This window comes from Erpetoichthys calabaricus, chromosome 8 (assembly GCF_900747795.2).
Source record: "Erpetoichthys calabaricus chromosome 8, fErpCal1.3, whole genome shotgun sequence".
NCBI lineage: Eukaryota > Metazoa > Chordata > Cladistia > Polypteriformes > Polypteridae > Erpetoichthys > Erpetoichthys calabaricus.
Window position 1 is genome coordinate 1,157,620 of NC_041401.2, and position 12,691 is coordinate 1,170,310.

At 50.1% G+C, this 12,691-nt stretch overlaps 1 protein-coding gene across 3 annotated transcripts in view; it reads left to right on the plus strand.

Moving 5' to 3' along the window:
• adam23a (ADAM metallopeptidase domain 23a) overlaps positions 1–12,691 on the plus strand; it is an 89,193-nt gene that overhangs the window by 15,149 nt on the left and 61,353 nt on the right. For all 3 annotated transcript variants that reach the window (XM_028806115.2, XM_028806113.2, XM_028806117.2), the window contains exon 3: positions 11,983–12,059. In XM_028806115.2, coding sequence (XP_028661948.1) covers positions 11,983–12,059 — 77 coding nt within the window. The remainder of the gene's footprint in view (positions 1–11,982; positions 12,060–12,691) is intronic.

The window sequence follows — 12,691 nt, forward strand, 5'->3', positions numbered from 1 at the left end:
GCATAAGTGGACAAAGAGTTCACTTCAGGTCGGATATCTACATCACTTTCTGGGTTGATGAGGTCAAATTTATTTTGTTCTTCTGGAATTTTCTTTAGTGGAAGGCGAAGGAAGCGAGGTCCAGTAATCCATGTTGAACTGGAAAGCTTGGAGGCTGAAATGGAGCGGGAACCATGATCAGGAGGATTTTGATCTGTTGGCACATAATGCCACTGTTCAGGTTTAGAAGACTGCCGGATTCGTTGCACCCGATTATTTACATAGACACTAAAGCGTCTGGATTGATTGTGAATATAACCCAAACCACTTTACTATCTGTATAAAAACTAGTGGAGTTTAGCTGGAGATCTATTTCCTCACTGACAACTTCCGCAATCTCCACAGCTAGCACCGCAGCACATAGCTCCAGCCTGGGCACTGTAAGTTCAGGTCGGGGAGCAAGTCTTGCCTTGCCGAGGATAAAGCCCACATCTATTTGCTTGTCATGGCTTAGAAATTTGAGATAAGCCACAGCAGCAATGGCATTAACAGACGCATCTGAAAAAATGCACAGCTCAATGTGCAGGGCATTAGAAGGTGGAATAGCAGAATATATACGGGGTATTTGAATGCCTCTGAGGCACTGCAGCGAACTCTGCCATTGCACCCATTGTTCATGCATGCTTTCTGGAAGGTTGGTGTCCCAATCACTGCCGTGTCTCGAGAGTTCTCTAAGTAGTAAGCGCCCCCGGATAGTCACTGGTGCCAGGAAACCCAGCGGGTCAAAAAGACTATTGACCGTGGAGAGTACTCCTCTGCGGGTATATGGTCTCTCAGTTTCAGGTGCATAAAATGTAAAAATGTCTGACATAATATTCCATCTTACCCCAAGACTTCGCTGATCAGGTAGGTCATCCACAAACAAGTCAAGATTTTGTAGATCCTTAGCTCGATCTTCCTTTAAGAACGCATCCATCACCTCAGCTTTGTTAGAGGCCACTTTGTGGAGCCTAAGATTTGAAGCTGCTAACATTTCCTGTGTTCTCTTAAGGAGATCAATTGCTTCCTCCACAGTGGGGACAGACTTTAAAGCATCATCCATATAAAAGTCTCTTTGAATAAAGCGGCACACATCACTGCCATACTCTTTTTCTCCTTCTTGTGCAACTCGCCTTAGACCATAAATGGCCACAGCAGGTGAGGGACTATTACCAAAAACATGCACCCCTCATTCTATGGTCAACAACCCTTTTGTCCTGGTCACTGTCCTCATACCATAGAAAGCGCAAAACATCCCTACAATCTTCTCGCACTAGAAAACAATGAAACATTTGCTGAATGTCAGCAGTAAGTGCAACGGGGTTCTTCCTAAATCTTATAAGGATACCCAACAGGCTATTATTCAAGTCTGGCCCAGAGAGCAGCACATTGTTAAGGGAAACCCCTTCAAATTGAGCACTAGAATCAAAAAACCACACGTATTTGGGTGGGCTTTTGTGTGTGGTACACTCCAAAGAAGGGCAAATACCAGTACTCCTTACCTTCTTGAACGGAGGCGCAAGCTCTGCATGACAGCTATCCAACATCCTTTCATGAATTCTAGAAAATGAGCTTTCATCGCTGGATGTTTCTCAAGGGTGCGGCTTAGAGATCTAAAACGATTCATAGCATATACACGATTATTAGGCAATTGCCTACGTGCTTTGCGAAAAGGAAGTGGGGGCCACCCAGCTGTTGCTGGAGTCTTGGAAGAATTCAATTCAACATAGTTTTGAGAAACAAAAGATCTTCCATAGAAGGTGCAGGTTTGTGATCACTTTTTGTTTGGTAGAAAACCGATTGTCCAAGTTTCCTCCCCATTTGCTCCAGTCAGATGGCTTTCACTGGGAATGCGGGCAGAAGAGTTGGTGCTGCTCAGAAGGGATGAACCTCTCTTTGACCATCATATGGCTCTCGCATGGGTGAAAGAGACTTGGCCTGCCATTATCCAGGATGTAAGTTTTCATGCTAGTGACCTCTGAAGGCCTGTGTGTACCACCCAGGCACACATCACCAATTATTACCCAGCCCAAGTCCATTTTTTGGGGCATATGCTGCATCATGGGGCCCATTGGATCTGCTTACGGACTTTAATGCACCCCTTAACATGTCCCTTCCCAGCAGCAGCAGAATTGCTGCTTCTCTATCACGAGGTGGTATTTCATTGGCGATTGCCTTGAGGTGATGGTGATTGTGAGCAGCTTCTGGAGTAGGAATTCATCCCTGTTGTCAGGGATCATATAGCATTCTAGGAGTGTGGGCAAAGGAAGACTTACTTTTTCATCTAATGACTCTATGATATAACCAACCGCTCGCCTGCCAGTAGTCTCAGCTATTCCAGAGCAGGTTTTCGATTGTATATGCAGCTGAAGGGTCCATCTATGTTGAAAATGTCAAAAAAATCTGGCCGAGCTAGGGAACCTATTGCTTTGGTCATCCAGCATGGCATACATCCTCCTGCTTTTGCTGCGGTCACTGGCTGGATAAACATTCACAAGGCATATTTTTGCACAGGATTTCCCACTAAAGCCTTCACCACACACCTCAGTGCATTTGGACGTAATAGCGTCATCTGCTGCTTCTTTCTTCTCCCCGCCATGCTGTGCGAGGGAGAAGGGGACTTGGACAGCCAAGGAGCTGGGCCTGGATGGAGGGCAGCTGAATGCCTGTCACTCTCACATTCAGAACATTTGACACTTGTTTCACAACATCTGGCCAACATGTTTGGTTGATGCGCAGCATTTGAAACAGATGTTATGTGTTTTTAATATTCTTTTTCCGTTCATCGAGGGGCATCTCTCTAAAGCCTCTGCACTTTCTCAGGGGGTGAGTTTTGCGATGAACTGGACATTGTCTATCTGGGTCATCATTGGCTGGGGATTTGGAACAGGGAGTAATATCTGTTTTGTGTACAGACACTGGCTTACGGGCATTACTGTGACTCTCGACGAATCTCTCTCTCTTGTTTGGGTTAACAGTGGAGGAGGGGAGAGTAAAGCTGGGGTCATTACGTGCCTTAGCTTCACCGCGTATGAACTGCAAAAAGAAGGAAAATGGGGGAAAGGTGACCTTGTGTTGTTGCTTATAGCGGGGAGCCCTGCATCATCCCACTTCTCCTGCAGCGCATATGGGAGCTTTTCTACTATTGGGATAACACCTCTAGCAGTGTCCAAGTAGGAAAGCCCTGCTAAAAAACCATCTCGTTTTGCAGCCTCAACCTCAGACAGTAAATCACTCAGTTCCCCTAAGCTTTTGGTGTTCTTTTGGTAATATTTTAGGAAAATTGTCCAGTTTTGCAAGCAGAGCACCTTTCTATGGCTTCTGGTGACCCATAAATCTCCTCCATCTCTCCCAAATGCGCTGCAGCCCAATAGACAAGTTCCGCACATTCGCTGACTTGATGCGACGCGCATGTTCTGCAGATTCTGTCCCAAGCCATTTAATCAATAAATCTATCTCTTCTCCCGCTGTAAGACCCAATGTCTCTATGGCATTAAGGAATGTGAATTTCCAGGCCAAATAATTCTCGGGCCGGTCATCAAACTTATTTAGTCCGGATGATATCAGTTGGCTTCGTACCAGATACCTTGCTAAATCTGATGAGGCATGGTCACGAGAGTGTCCAGCAGTTTTCATCCATGTGGTGGTTATAACGACTGGGGCAAGGTGTTAGCACAGGCAGGCTCCGAGCACTGCTTGGCTGATTACTTAAAAGGGTAGGATGGCTCCTTTGCCTTAAAGGAGACTCTTTATTGTGTACAGTAGTATCTGCAGGATGACCTGATGCCAGATAGCTTGCTTCTTCTCTGGCTATATTTTCATCTGCTACCAGGTTGAGGACACACATGTCCGGAATGGGGCCATTATTCAAACATCCTTCCTGAATGAATGCCTGCCGCTATGCTCATTTACATACTGTTCAGTACGCTGCTGTGGGCTCTGTGCTGGCAGTAACTGGGATCCGAGTTCAATTTCTGCGGCCTCTAAGTTTGCAACTGGCAGCCCTCCATCACAGCTGCTTCAGCCAGCGCAGCCTCTGCCTCTCTCTCTTTCTCCAGAGCATCTAACGTGGCTTCTAGACGGGCCTTTTTCCATTCTAAGTTCAATCTCCTTCTTTGAAAAAGGCAGCTCTAGCTTGGGCAGCTTCTGCCTTAGCACGTGCTTTGGCTGCTGCTACACTGACATTTGAAACAGCAGAAGATTTAGTCGAACGACAAGCAACAGATCTAACTTCCAATCTTGAAGCTCATTTTACATAGACAACTGGATAATGTAGTAACTGTAACTCCTCTAGCAATTCTTGAGCAAATTACTGCGCTGTTATTTCTGCCTTAATATGCCTTATAAGACAATGGAGTCAGAGCCACTGAGCAATCTTGCTTGTAGGTCCTCCCTTTTCACTGTACTGGCCTCACTGAATCTCCTGTTCAATTATCCAGCAAGCTAAACACCTTCATGCAATAATTCCCGGAACCACGAAGTGATGTAGAGAATGTTTAATTACAAAAATGGTGTGAAACTGTAAATACAAATACAAACAAACACTAATAAAGTACTTGTATAAGTAACATAGAGTAAATACAGCAGCATTTATAACTAAGAGCTTAACAGCCAAAGGCTCAGTAAATTTATGTAATGAAATACAACATTTACTTTGACACTCCTTAACCAAAGTTACTTAAACAAAGACTATAAAACTAGAAAAAAGAGAACTTACAGGGAATGCCTTCACAAGGGCTAATTAAGCAGGATGGCGAAGGATTGTTTGAGAGTACAAACACAGGAGGTAATTAAACACACCATGCTTACTGCTGCTGCACTCACTTCCTACTTCCTACTTCCTGCCTCCTGTCACATGGCTTCCTGCTTGCAGCAGTAGCATTAGGATTTTTATATTAGGATTACAAAGGTTTGCAAAAACAATTAGAACCAGAACAGTGGGACTGTAGGGCCTACAGAACTGGACTTGATGTTATTTTGGAGGAACGACCTGAATGGGACTGGTGAGCGTGTTGGGCTGAGTTGCCCGTTCTTGTCACCGTGCCCTGATGTTGAAGTTTGATGTGCTGTAGCAGTGCCAGGCCTGATGGGCATTCATGTTCTTGGAAGCGGCTGGAGGTGACATTCTTGAGAGGTCCCAGGGAGCTCAAAGCCACACTTTGTGACCAGCAGATTGGCATCATAAAGAATCTGCAGGGACCACCTGTGTGTGTGTCACCCTCAGCATGAAGACTCTGGGTGGGCTCCCGGTCAGCACTGAGGTGAACCCACATGTTGCTGTCCATGCCAGAGCAAATTACATTGGCAAGGGTTAGGCTGCCATGTCAGTAAGATGAATGAGTCTGACAAGGGGGTCTTTTGTGAAGTGCTGACCACCGTCTGCCAGTCCTGGTAAGGCTGAGAAGAGCAGAAGGGGTAACGTGTGGCTCAGGTCTCGGGCAGGGGGGTCTGTGAGGACATTTGGGACCTGAACCCCAGGACGAGAGAGGGGTACCAGGAGGCTGCATGTTCATCTGCTAACTTAGTAGACAGCAGTGTTAGTGAAGATGAAGGGACAGAAAGCCACATGAAGCCACGCAGTGCCAGCGGGCTGTTTGAAAGCCAGCATTAAATACTAAAGAAGTGACTTGCAGACGCGCACAGCTGCCCATACGTGTGACCTTATAGTGTGGGGTCCAGTAAGGAACTGCACGTCACCGCTGGGAAATCTGTGAAAAGTTAAGGAAAATTAGGGCTTCTCCATGCGCCAACACAAGGGAACTCTCCAAAAAAGACTGGCATCAGGCGCCGTAATGGTGGCACTGCAAGGGAGGAACTGCATCCTGTGCCAAGTGCACTGAAAGATGGAGCACCTCCTTCTGGCAGCTGTGGGATTCGCAGGCCGGAGACCAGAAACGGCGGAGTCAATTACCCTCACTGGGCACCGTCTCTGTGCCACGGTGGGTACAAGAGAGGAGAAGGGTCCCGTCAGCGCCCCCTCTCTAATCCCAGAGTGGGAGTACACACCTGAGATGAGCCGGGAGAGGCACCTGATGTGACAAGTGACACCAAGAGACAAGAATGAGCAAAAGTGGAGAACGTGGTGGCATCAAAGGGCATACCTTCAGCAAGGACCTTAACCTGCAATTGCTGAGCGCTTTGAGTAGTGAGAAAAGCGCTATATAAATGCAAAGAATTATTATTATAATAGAAAACTGAATGGGATGAGGTAGGGAGGATACGCAAGGGGCAACCGATGGCAGTAAAAGTCGAGACGTTCTCAGCCTCCCGCATCAAACCACAACTAGAAAGCAGATATGAAGAGCCTTCTGATAAAATGGCAAACGGTGGGGCACAAGACTGGCAACAAGAGGGGAAGCCCACCTCACGTTGAGGACAGAATTCAGAGTGCAGACGCGGCAGGACGCAGAGGCCACAGGGTGACAAGGCAGAGCGGTAGAAAACAGAGAAGAAACGAGAAGAGAAATGGGCATCCTAAAAGTCGTGCCAGTGCTAGCCGTAAGAACACATGCCGCCGAGTTAAAGAGGAATTTAGAAATACCAGAGGACCACCGCAAAAAAAAAAAAAGCGCAATTTAAACTGCAAAGCTAAAGAATGTAATCCTCCTGGCGTCTCAACACACCCGGCATGTGTGCCAAGGTCTCGGAGATCTGAAAAAGGAGGAATAAACCAAAACAAAGCAGCAGGCACACAGCGGTCACATCCGAGAGATCCCCTGAAGTGGGCCTGGTGGCTGGCTCCCACTCAACTACCCCCAGAGTGTCCTGTCCTGCCAGTGAGCCTTCCCTCCCAAATTCACGACTTTTAAATCCCACTGTGCCAAACCCCAGTACCACTTCCAGTGTCCGTGCCAGCCCACCTCGAGTGCCCTCTCCTGACCCCTGGTGTCACTCCTGTGCTTGTTCTTCCCCTTGCCCGCTGGTGTAGAGATCTGCCACCATCTGTGATTGGGAGATGTTTTGAGGTGAGGAACCTTCTGTGTGGCCGCGTGTTGCGTGTCGATTGGCACAAGCAGGGTAAGAACTTCACTGCGCTCTGTAGATTCTTGCCCCTCATTGGTGACCCTCATTACCTGCTTCAAACGCTGGACCCTTCGCTGGAGTGGGCATGCTTACTTTCCAGGCTTTAGGGGGTCTTCCCTTTACGCAGGGTCATGTCACCTGGATGTGACTCGGAGGCGCATGGAGATCGAGCCCCACATTTGAACCTGTGAGATCTGCAGTGCCAGTCGGTGCCACCCAGTTGGGATGCCAAGCAGACTGAAGCAAACTGCTGCTAACCAAGTGTGTCAAAGATGGTGCCAGAGGCTTCTTTACTCCTCTGCTTCAGAACGTTGGGTTGCCTTGCCACTTGTGCCACCATCAGCCGCCATCGCCGCTTTGTGTTTTCACGCCAAGCAAACATTCGTGAATCAGACCTCGGCTGAGGATGCCAGGAGATGGACGGACGTGCACTGCGGCACTTTGTCAGCACAAATATTTTTAGCTTGCTGGCGGAGCACGAGGGTCAGCGTGGATTGTCGGTGGCATTCTGGCTTCGGTGCCTCTTTAATTGGGCGCATTTAGAAAATGAACAAAAGGCTTCATGCAGGCACATCTGCTCCTTTGGATGGCAGGAAGTGGAAGGCGGGGGCAGAATGAGGGCGTTTCATCCGCCACTCACCCCTATGGCGTGGATGTGTCACACACTGTCACATTTTGGCCGTGCCAACGTAAAAGCTGTCTTGTCTATTTTCCCAGGTCCAGGTGGCAGATATTAACTTGGATGCGATGCCAGTCCTTAGCAGGGCACTCGTGGGCTGCCACACATTCTGACTCATCTCAGGCCCGCTTTGAGGTGCCCGGTGTCCTAATGTGCCCATCTTTTGTGTATTGAAAGTAATTCAGGCGGATACGGGGGGCACCCCACCCTGGGATCACAATGTTAAGTTTAACTTGCGGTGCCCCTCGGCTCAGCTGGTCAATCAGTCGCCCAGTAGACATTCAGTGATCCGATGCCACGCGCAGCACACACACAGCAGTAACGGAGCAAAGTGCCAGTCGTGTGCTTTTCAGCAGCGGCCCACCGGCCCCCCGTGGCTGCAGCTTTTCATGTCGTTGTTGTTTTCTTTCCGTTTTTCTTTTTCACCCAAAGCCACAAACTCCCAGCGCACTCGCTCGCCACCCGTGTCTTTTTTTTATACGTTTATTACCCGCCCAGGCTGAGTTTGTATTCGCCGTTGTGCTTCGGTCTGAACAGTTCTGAGTGAATGACCACATGGGTGGTATGGCAGTGAAGTGGCAGCCCCCCTCAGTGCTTGATGTCACTTACGCCTGTGCCAGCCCTGCTATGTGTTACTTAATGTGATCAAACTAATAAAATGAAGGCCATTACAAGGTGTAACAAACTAATGCCAAGTCTCTAGGTGCCAGTGTGCCCCCCTTAGGTGGCAGTAGGGCCGGACAATGTGTTAATTCTCATTGATAAGCCCCGATTGTTGGTTCATCGCTACTTGAACTGAGTAACCCAGCGCTGCTGCCCAGCAGTTCCTGTCATTTTCTGTGTGACCACCGGGTGTCCTCGTTGTTAAAAAACATGGGGGGGTGCCACCCGGCCCTTCGACTCCTCCAGTTGGGTGACATTGAGTCCCTACAGTCGAAGGACTTCTGAACGCTTTGAAAATCGCGCCAGCTTCCCCTGCATGATGAACCACCGGAGCTGTCTGGCGGTCTAGTGGTGCTTGGCGTCGAGCTTTTTGGGGTCCCCCAAACACATTTTTAGGCCGTTTTTGGAGCACATTGGTGCAGGAAAAGACCCCCTGATGATGAGGAGTGCAAACACAAGACCCTGAAGCTGAGCAGAGCACATCAGCTGCCCCCAGACGGTCACTCCCAGTGGATACGGGTGGTCTCAAGACTTGAATGGGGTCACCGGGGGGGGGGGGGGTGCCAGAGCCTATCCCAGGCAGTATAGGGCACAAGGACAGGAACAAACCCACAGCAAACACACACTCATTAGGGTCGCCAGTGCCCCTCACCTGGCATGACTTGGGACTGTGGGAGGTCCTGAGATGAGACCCCTGGTCTCCTTACTGCCAGGCAGCAGCGCTACCACTGGACCACCACGCTGCCCGCATTTTGAAAAGTGAGGTGTGATAATCTGGGAATGGCAGGGGTCGCTTTGTGCCGTGTGGGGTGCGTACGGCCGCGCTGACCCCGACACACAGACAGGACACGAGTTTGCACACACGTTCATTCACAGCACAATCACTCCTTCTGTCCTTCCTTCCTTCCTTCTCTCCTTCTGCCTCCAGGCCTCTCTCAGGTGGGCTTCAGCCATGTCCCCCCCGACTCCCCAAATGGAGTGAGGTGAGGTGAGAGTCATCAGCATTTCCTGGATTCGCTCCCAGGTGTCCTGGAGGTCCTCTATTGGGCTCTGCAGCTCCCCCTGGTGGCCCCCACAGTCCCAGCATGCCTTGTGAGAATTGGTGGTGTCCCTGCCACCTCGGATGGCTGCCCTCTAGTGTCCCAGGGGAGGTACTGCCCTAAGCTAAGCAGGTCACATCTGCTTTGAGGTGTCGATCACAAAGGCCATCTTGTGTTTCCTACTGGATTCTTTACTGGTGGTCCTCATGGACGTTTTGAGCCTGAGCAGGTGGGGCGTCGTTTTAGATGACTTCAAGGTCACTGATTACGAGTCAGATGTTGCTTCTGATTTTCAATTCTTTACTGGCCCTCCGTGGACCTCCATCAGCGAGTGACACGTTTCTGTTACAAGCGAGACGTTTTAGACTTGAAACATTTAAACCGAGACCCCTTTGAATGTTTCAGATATTCGATGAAACTCCATCCATCCATCATCCAATCCGCTATATCCTAACTACAGGGTCACGGGGTCTGCTGGAGCCAATCCCAGCCAACACAAGGCACAAGGCAGGAACAAACCCCGGGCAGGGCGCCAGCCCACCACAGGGCACACACACACTAGGGACAATTTAGAATCACCAATCCACCTAACCAGCACGTCTTTGGACTGTGGGAGGAAACCCACGCAGACACGGGGAGAACATGCAAACTCCTGGGACCCGGGAAGTGAACCCAGACGGGTCTCCTAACTGCGAGGGAGCAGCGCTACCCACTGTGCCACCGTGCCACCCTTTGATGAAAATGTTAATTACACAGCATTGCTCTTCTCACGCACAACCAAATGAGATTCCAGTGCCACACGGTGGTGCGGTGGTCTTGCTGCTGCCTCGCCTCACAGTGGCGTCCTCGTGTGGGGTCTGCATGTTCTCCCTGCGTCTGTGTGGGTTTCCTCCGACTGTCCAAAGACATGCAGGTGAGGTGGGCTGGTGATGCTCACGTGTGTTTATTTGTGTGTGTGCCCTGCTGGGTTTGTTCCTGCCATGTGCCCTGCACTAGCTGAGAAAGGCTCCAGACCACCTCACCCCAGCCCACCCCAGTGCACCTGATCTTGATAATTCAGACTTTATTTCTGGCTTCAGATCAAAGAGCTGGTGACCTAAAACTCGACGAGCAGCAGCAGCACTGCAGGGTCCGCACCGTGGAGCGGGACATGGAGACGAAATCCTCTACTAAACGTCAGTGAGATGGTCAAATTCCGGCAAAAGAAACCGATGACCTGCCAGTGTCTACTGAAAATATGACAGGAAGGAAAAGAGGAGGGTGAAGCCCCCCCAGTAGGACCGCCACCTAAGCACAAAAAACGTCACCTTGGCTGCCCTCTCGGGAAGCCTGATACAGCAGCTGACGTCAGTGGAAGAGCAGCACGCTGCCTACGGGAAGGGACTAGAAGCTGCCGGAATGGTGGAGCCACTGTGCCCCCCCTCCCATGGCAGGAACAGTCTCTGTGCGCCGAGTAAGCCCCCCACTCTTTGGAGATGTTGTCATGTCTTTCCAGTTCTTCATCTTCATCACATTCATTTTGCCTTTTCTTCAAGTGGCCAAGTTCACCGGGCCCACCATGTTGAACCCCCCCGACACAGGACGGGGTCAGAATGGAATCGTCTCCCCTCCACTCTGCTAAAGTCGCACTTGAAACTTTAAGGTGTAAATGTGCCAATGCGGATGCCAGGCGTAAACTGGGTATTTGTGCTTCGGGTGGCACATGATGACGAGCTCCTCACTCTCTGTGGGCATCTTTTGAAAAGAGTGGGATTTGTCCCGCTGTCCTGGCTAAACTGCCCATCACGGCCCCCTAAGTACCCGCTGCCTCAGTTGTGTGTGGTGAGTGTACTGGCGCGGTAATGGCTGCCGCCACATCGTCCAGGTTGGCGCTTCACATTGGTGTTGGGTGAAGTGGCTCCCCTCTGTCTTTCCAAGTGCTTTGAGTTGTGACAAACGCGCTACAGAAACATAATTAATGAATTAATTCTTATAATTATGTATGATGTTTTCAATCACGTAGTCCAACTCACCAGCGCCATGTAAGTAATCGACGGTCGGGTGGCAATGATATCGTCTTTTAGCCCGAGGCCCACCCTACGAGATGAGTTGGGACAAAAAGAGAAACAAGTGGTATCTGTAGGGGCCCACTGAGCCGCCGGGCACCCTGACCACTGCTATGGAACTCTGCCACTACGCGGAGGGCTGGTGACGCCAATCATAGCACGAGGATGTGAAATGGACTTCAGGCGGTGGTCCGTCCTCCTGCCACTGCTGACACTCACGGCACAGTGTTAAGTGACGGCCACTCGCAGGATGAGGTGGCACTCGGACACAAGCAGGTGAGGGTCTCTGCAGCTCACCCAGGCTTTCTGGTGTTTTTCAGGGTTACCCAGGAAGTGGGCATTCAGGCGCCACTCTTGTGCTCTGAAGTTCACTGCCTGAGCTGCCACCCTGCCCTGTTCCTGGCGACTAGACGTGACTCTGATGTTAGGAGTGAGAGCCCGTCATCTTGTCGGTGCCCACCTTCTCTCCTCACCCGCACTAATCACCTCCCTCCTTCTCTTTTGTACCCTGCAGGCCGTCCATCTTGCCCAGGCCAGCTTTCAGCTCAAAGCTTTTGGCTCCCTCTTCATTTTGGACCTCTTCTTAAACAGGTGGGTAGCGTTTCAGGCTCATTGGGGGGGGGGGCACATTGATAGCAGTGTGTGGGTGGTCTCTGAAGAGATGGGGGGGTCTGGCTGGTCCGGTGGCTTTAACATGAATGACAGAAGGAGTTACAGCAGAGCAGAGCAGGCGTGTCAGGGAGGGGGTCTGGGTGGGACGATCGGAGGTCTGTAAAATAAGGGGGGGGGGGACACAACATGAGAAATGTCGGGGAGGTGGGTGGGAGAAAACTAAAAGCTGTGGTTCTGGAACAGAAAGAAAGCTTTTATTGTCATCGTAAAAAATGACAAGGAAATTACGAGTGCCACTCCAAAAGAAGGAAGTGACACTACACTGTGGTGGAAAACAAGGACAACACGTAACACGGAGAACAAGATGATCACAATAATCGTCTGATATGTAAATTATACACAAACATCAAAGCAACGAGATAAGTGACAAGTGAGCCCAAGTCACAGCAGCCGTGTGTCGGACTCAAGCCTGGCCCTCAATTTGCTTATTTCTGCTCAGTGTGTTGGTGGCCATTGGATAGAAACGGTTTGTCAGTCTGTCCAAGATCTCGAAGTGCCAACCAGAGGGCAGCAAGGACCAGCAGGTGATCCTTAATGACGTCTGTGGCTCT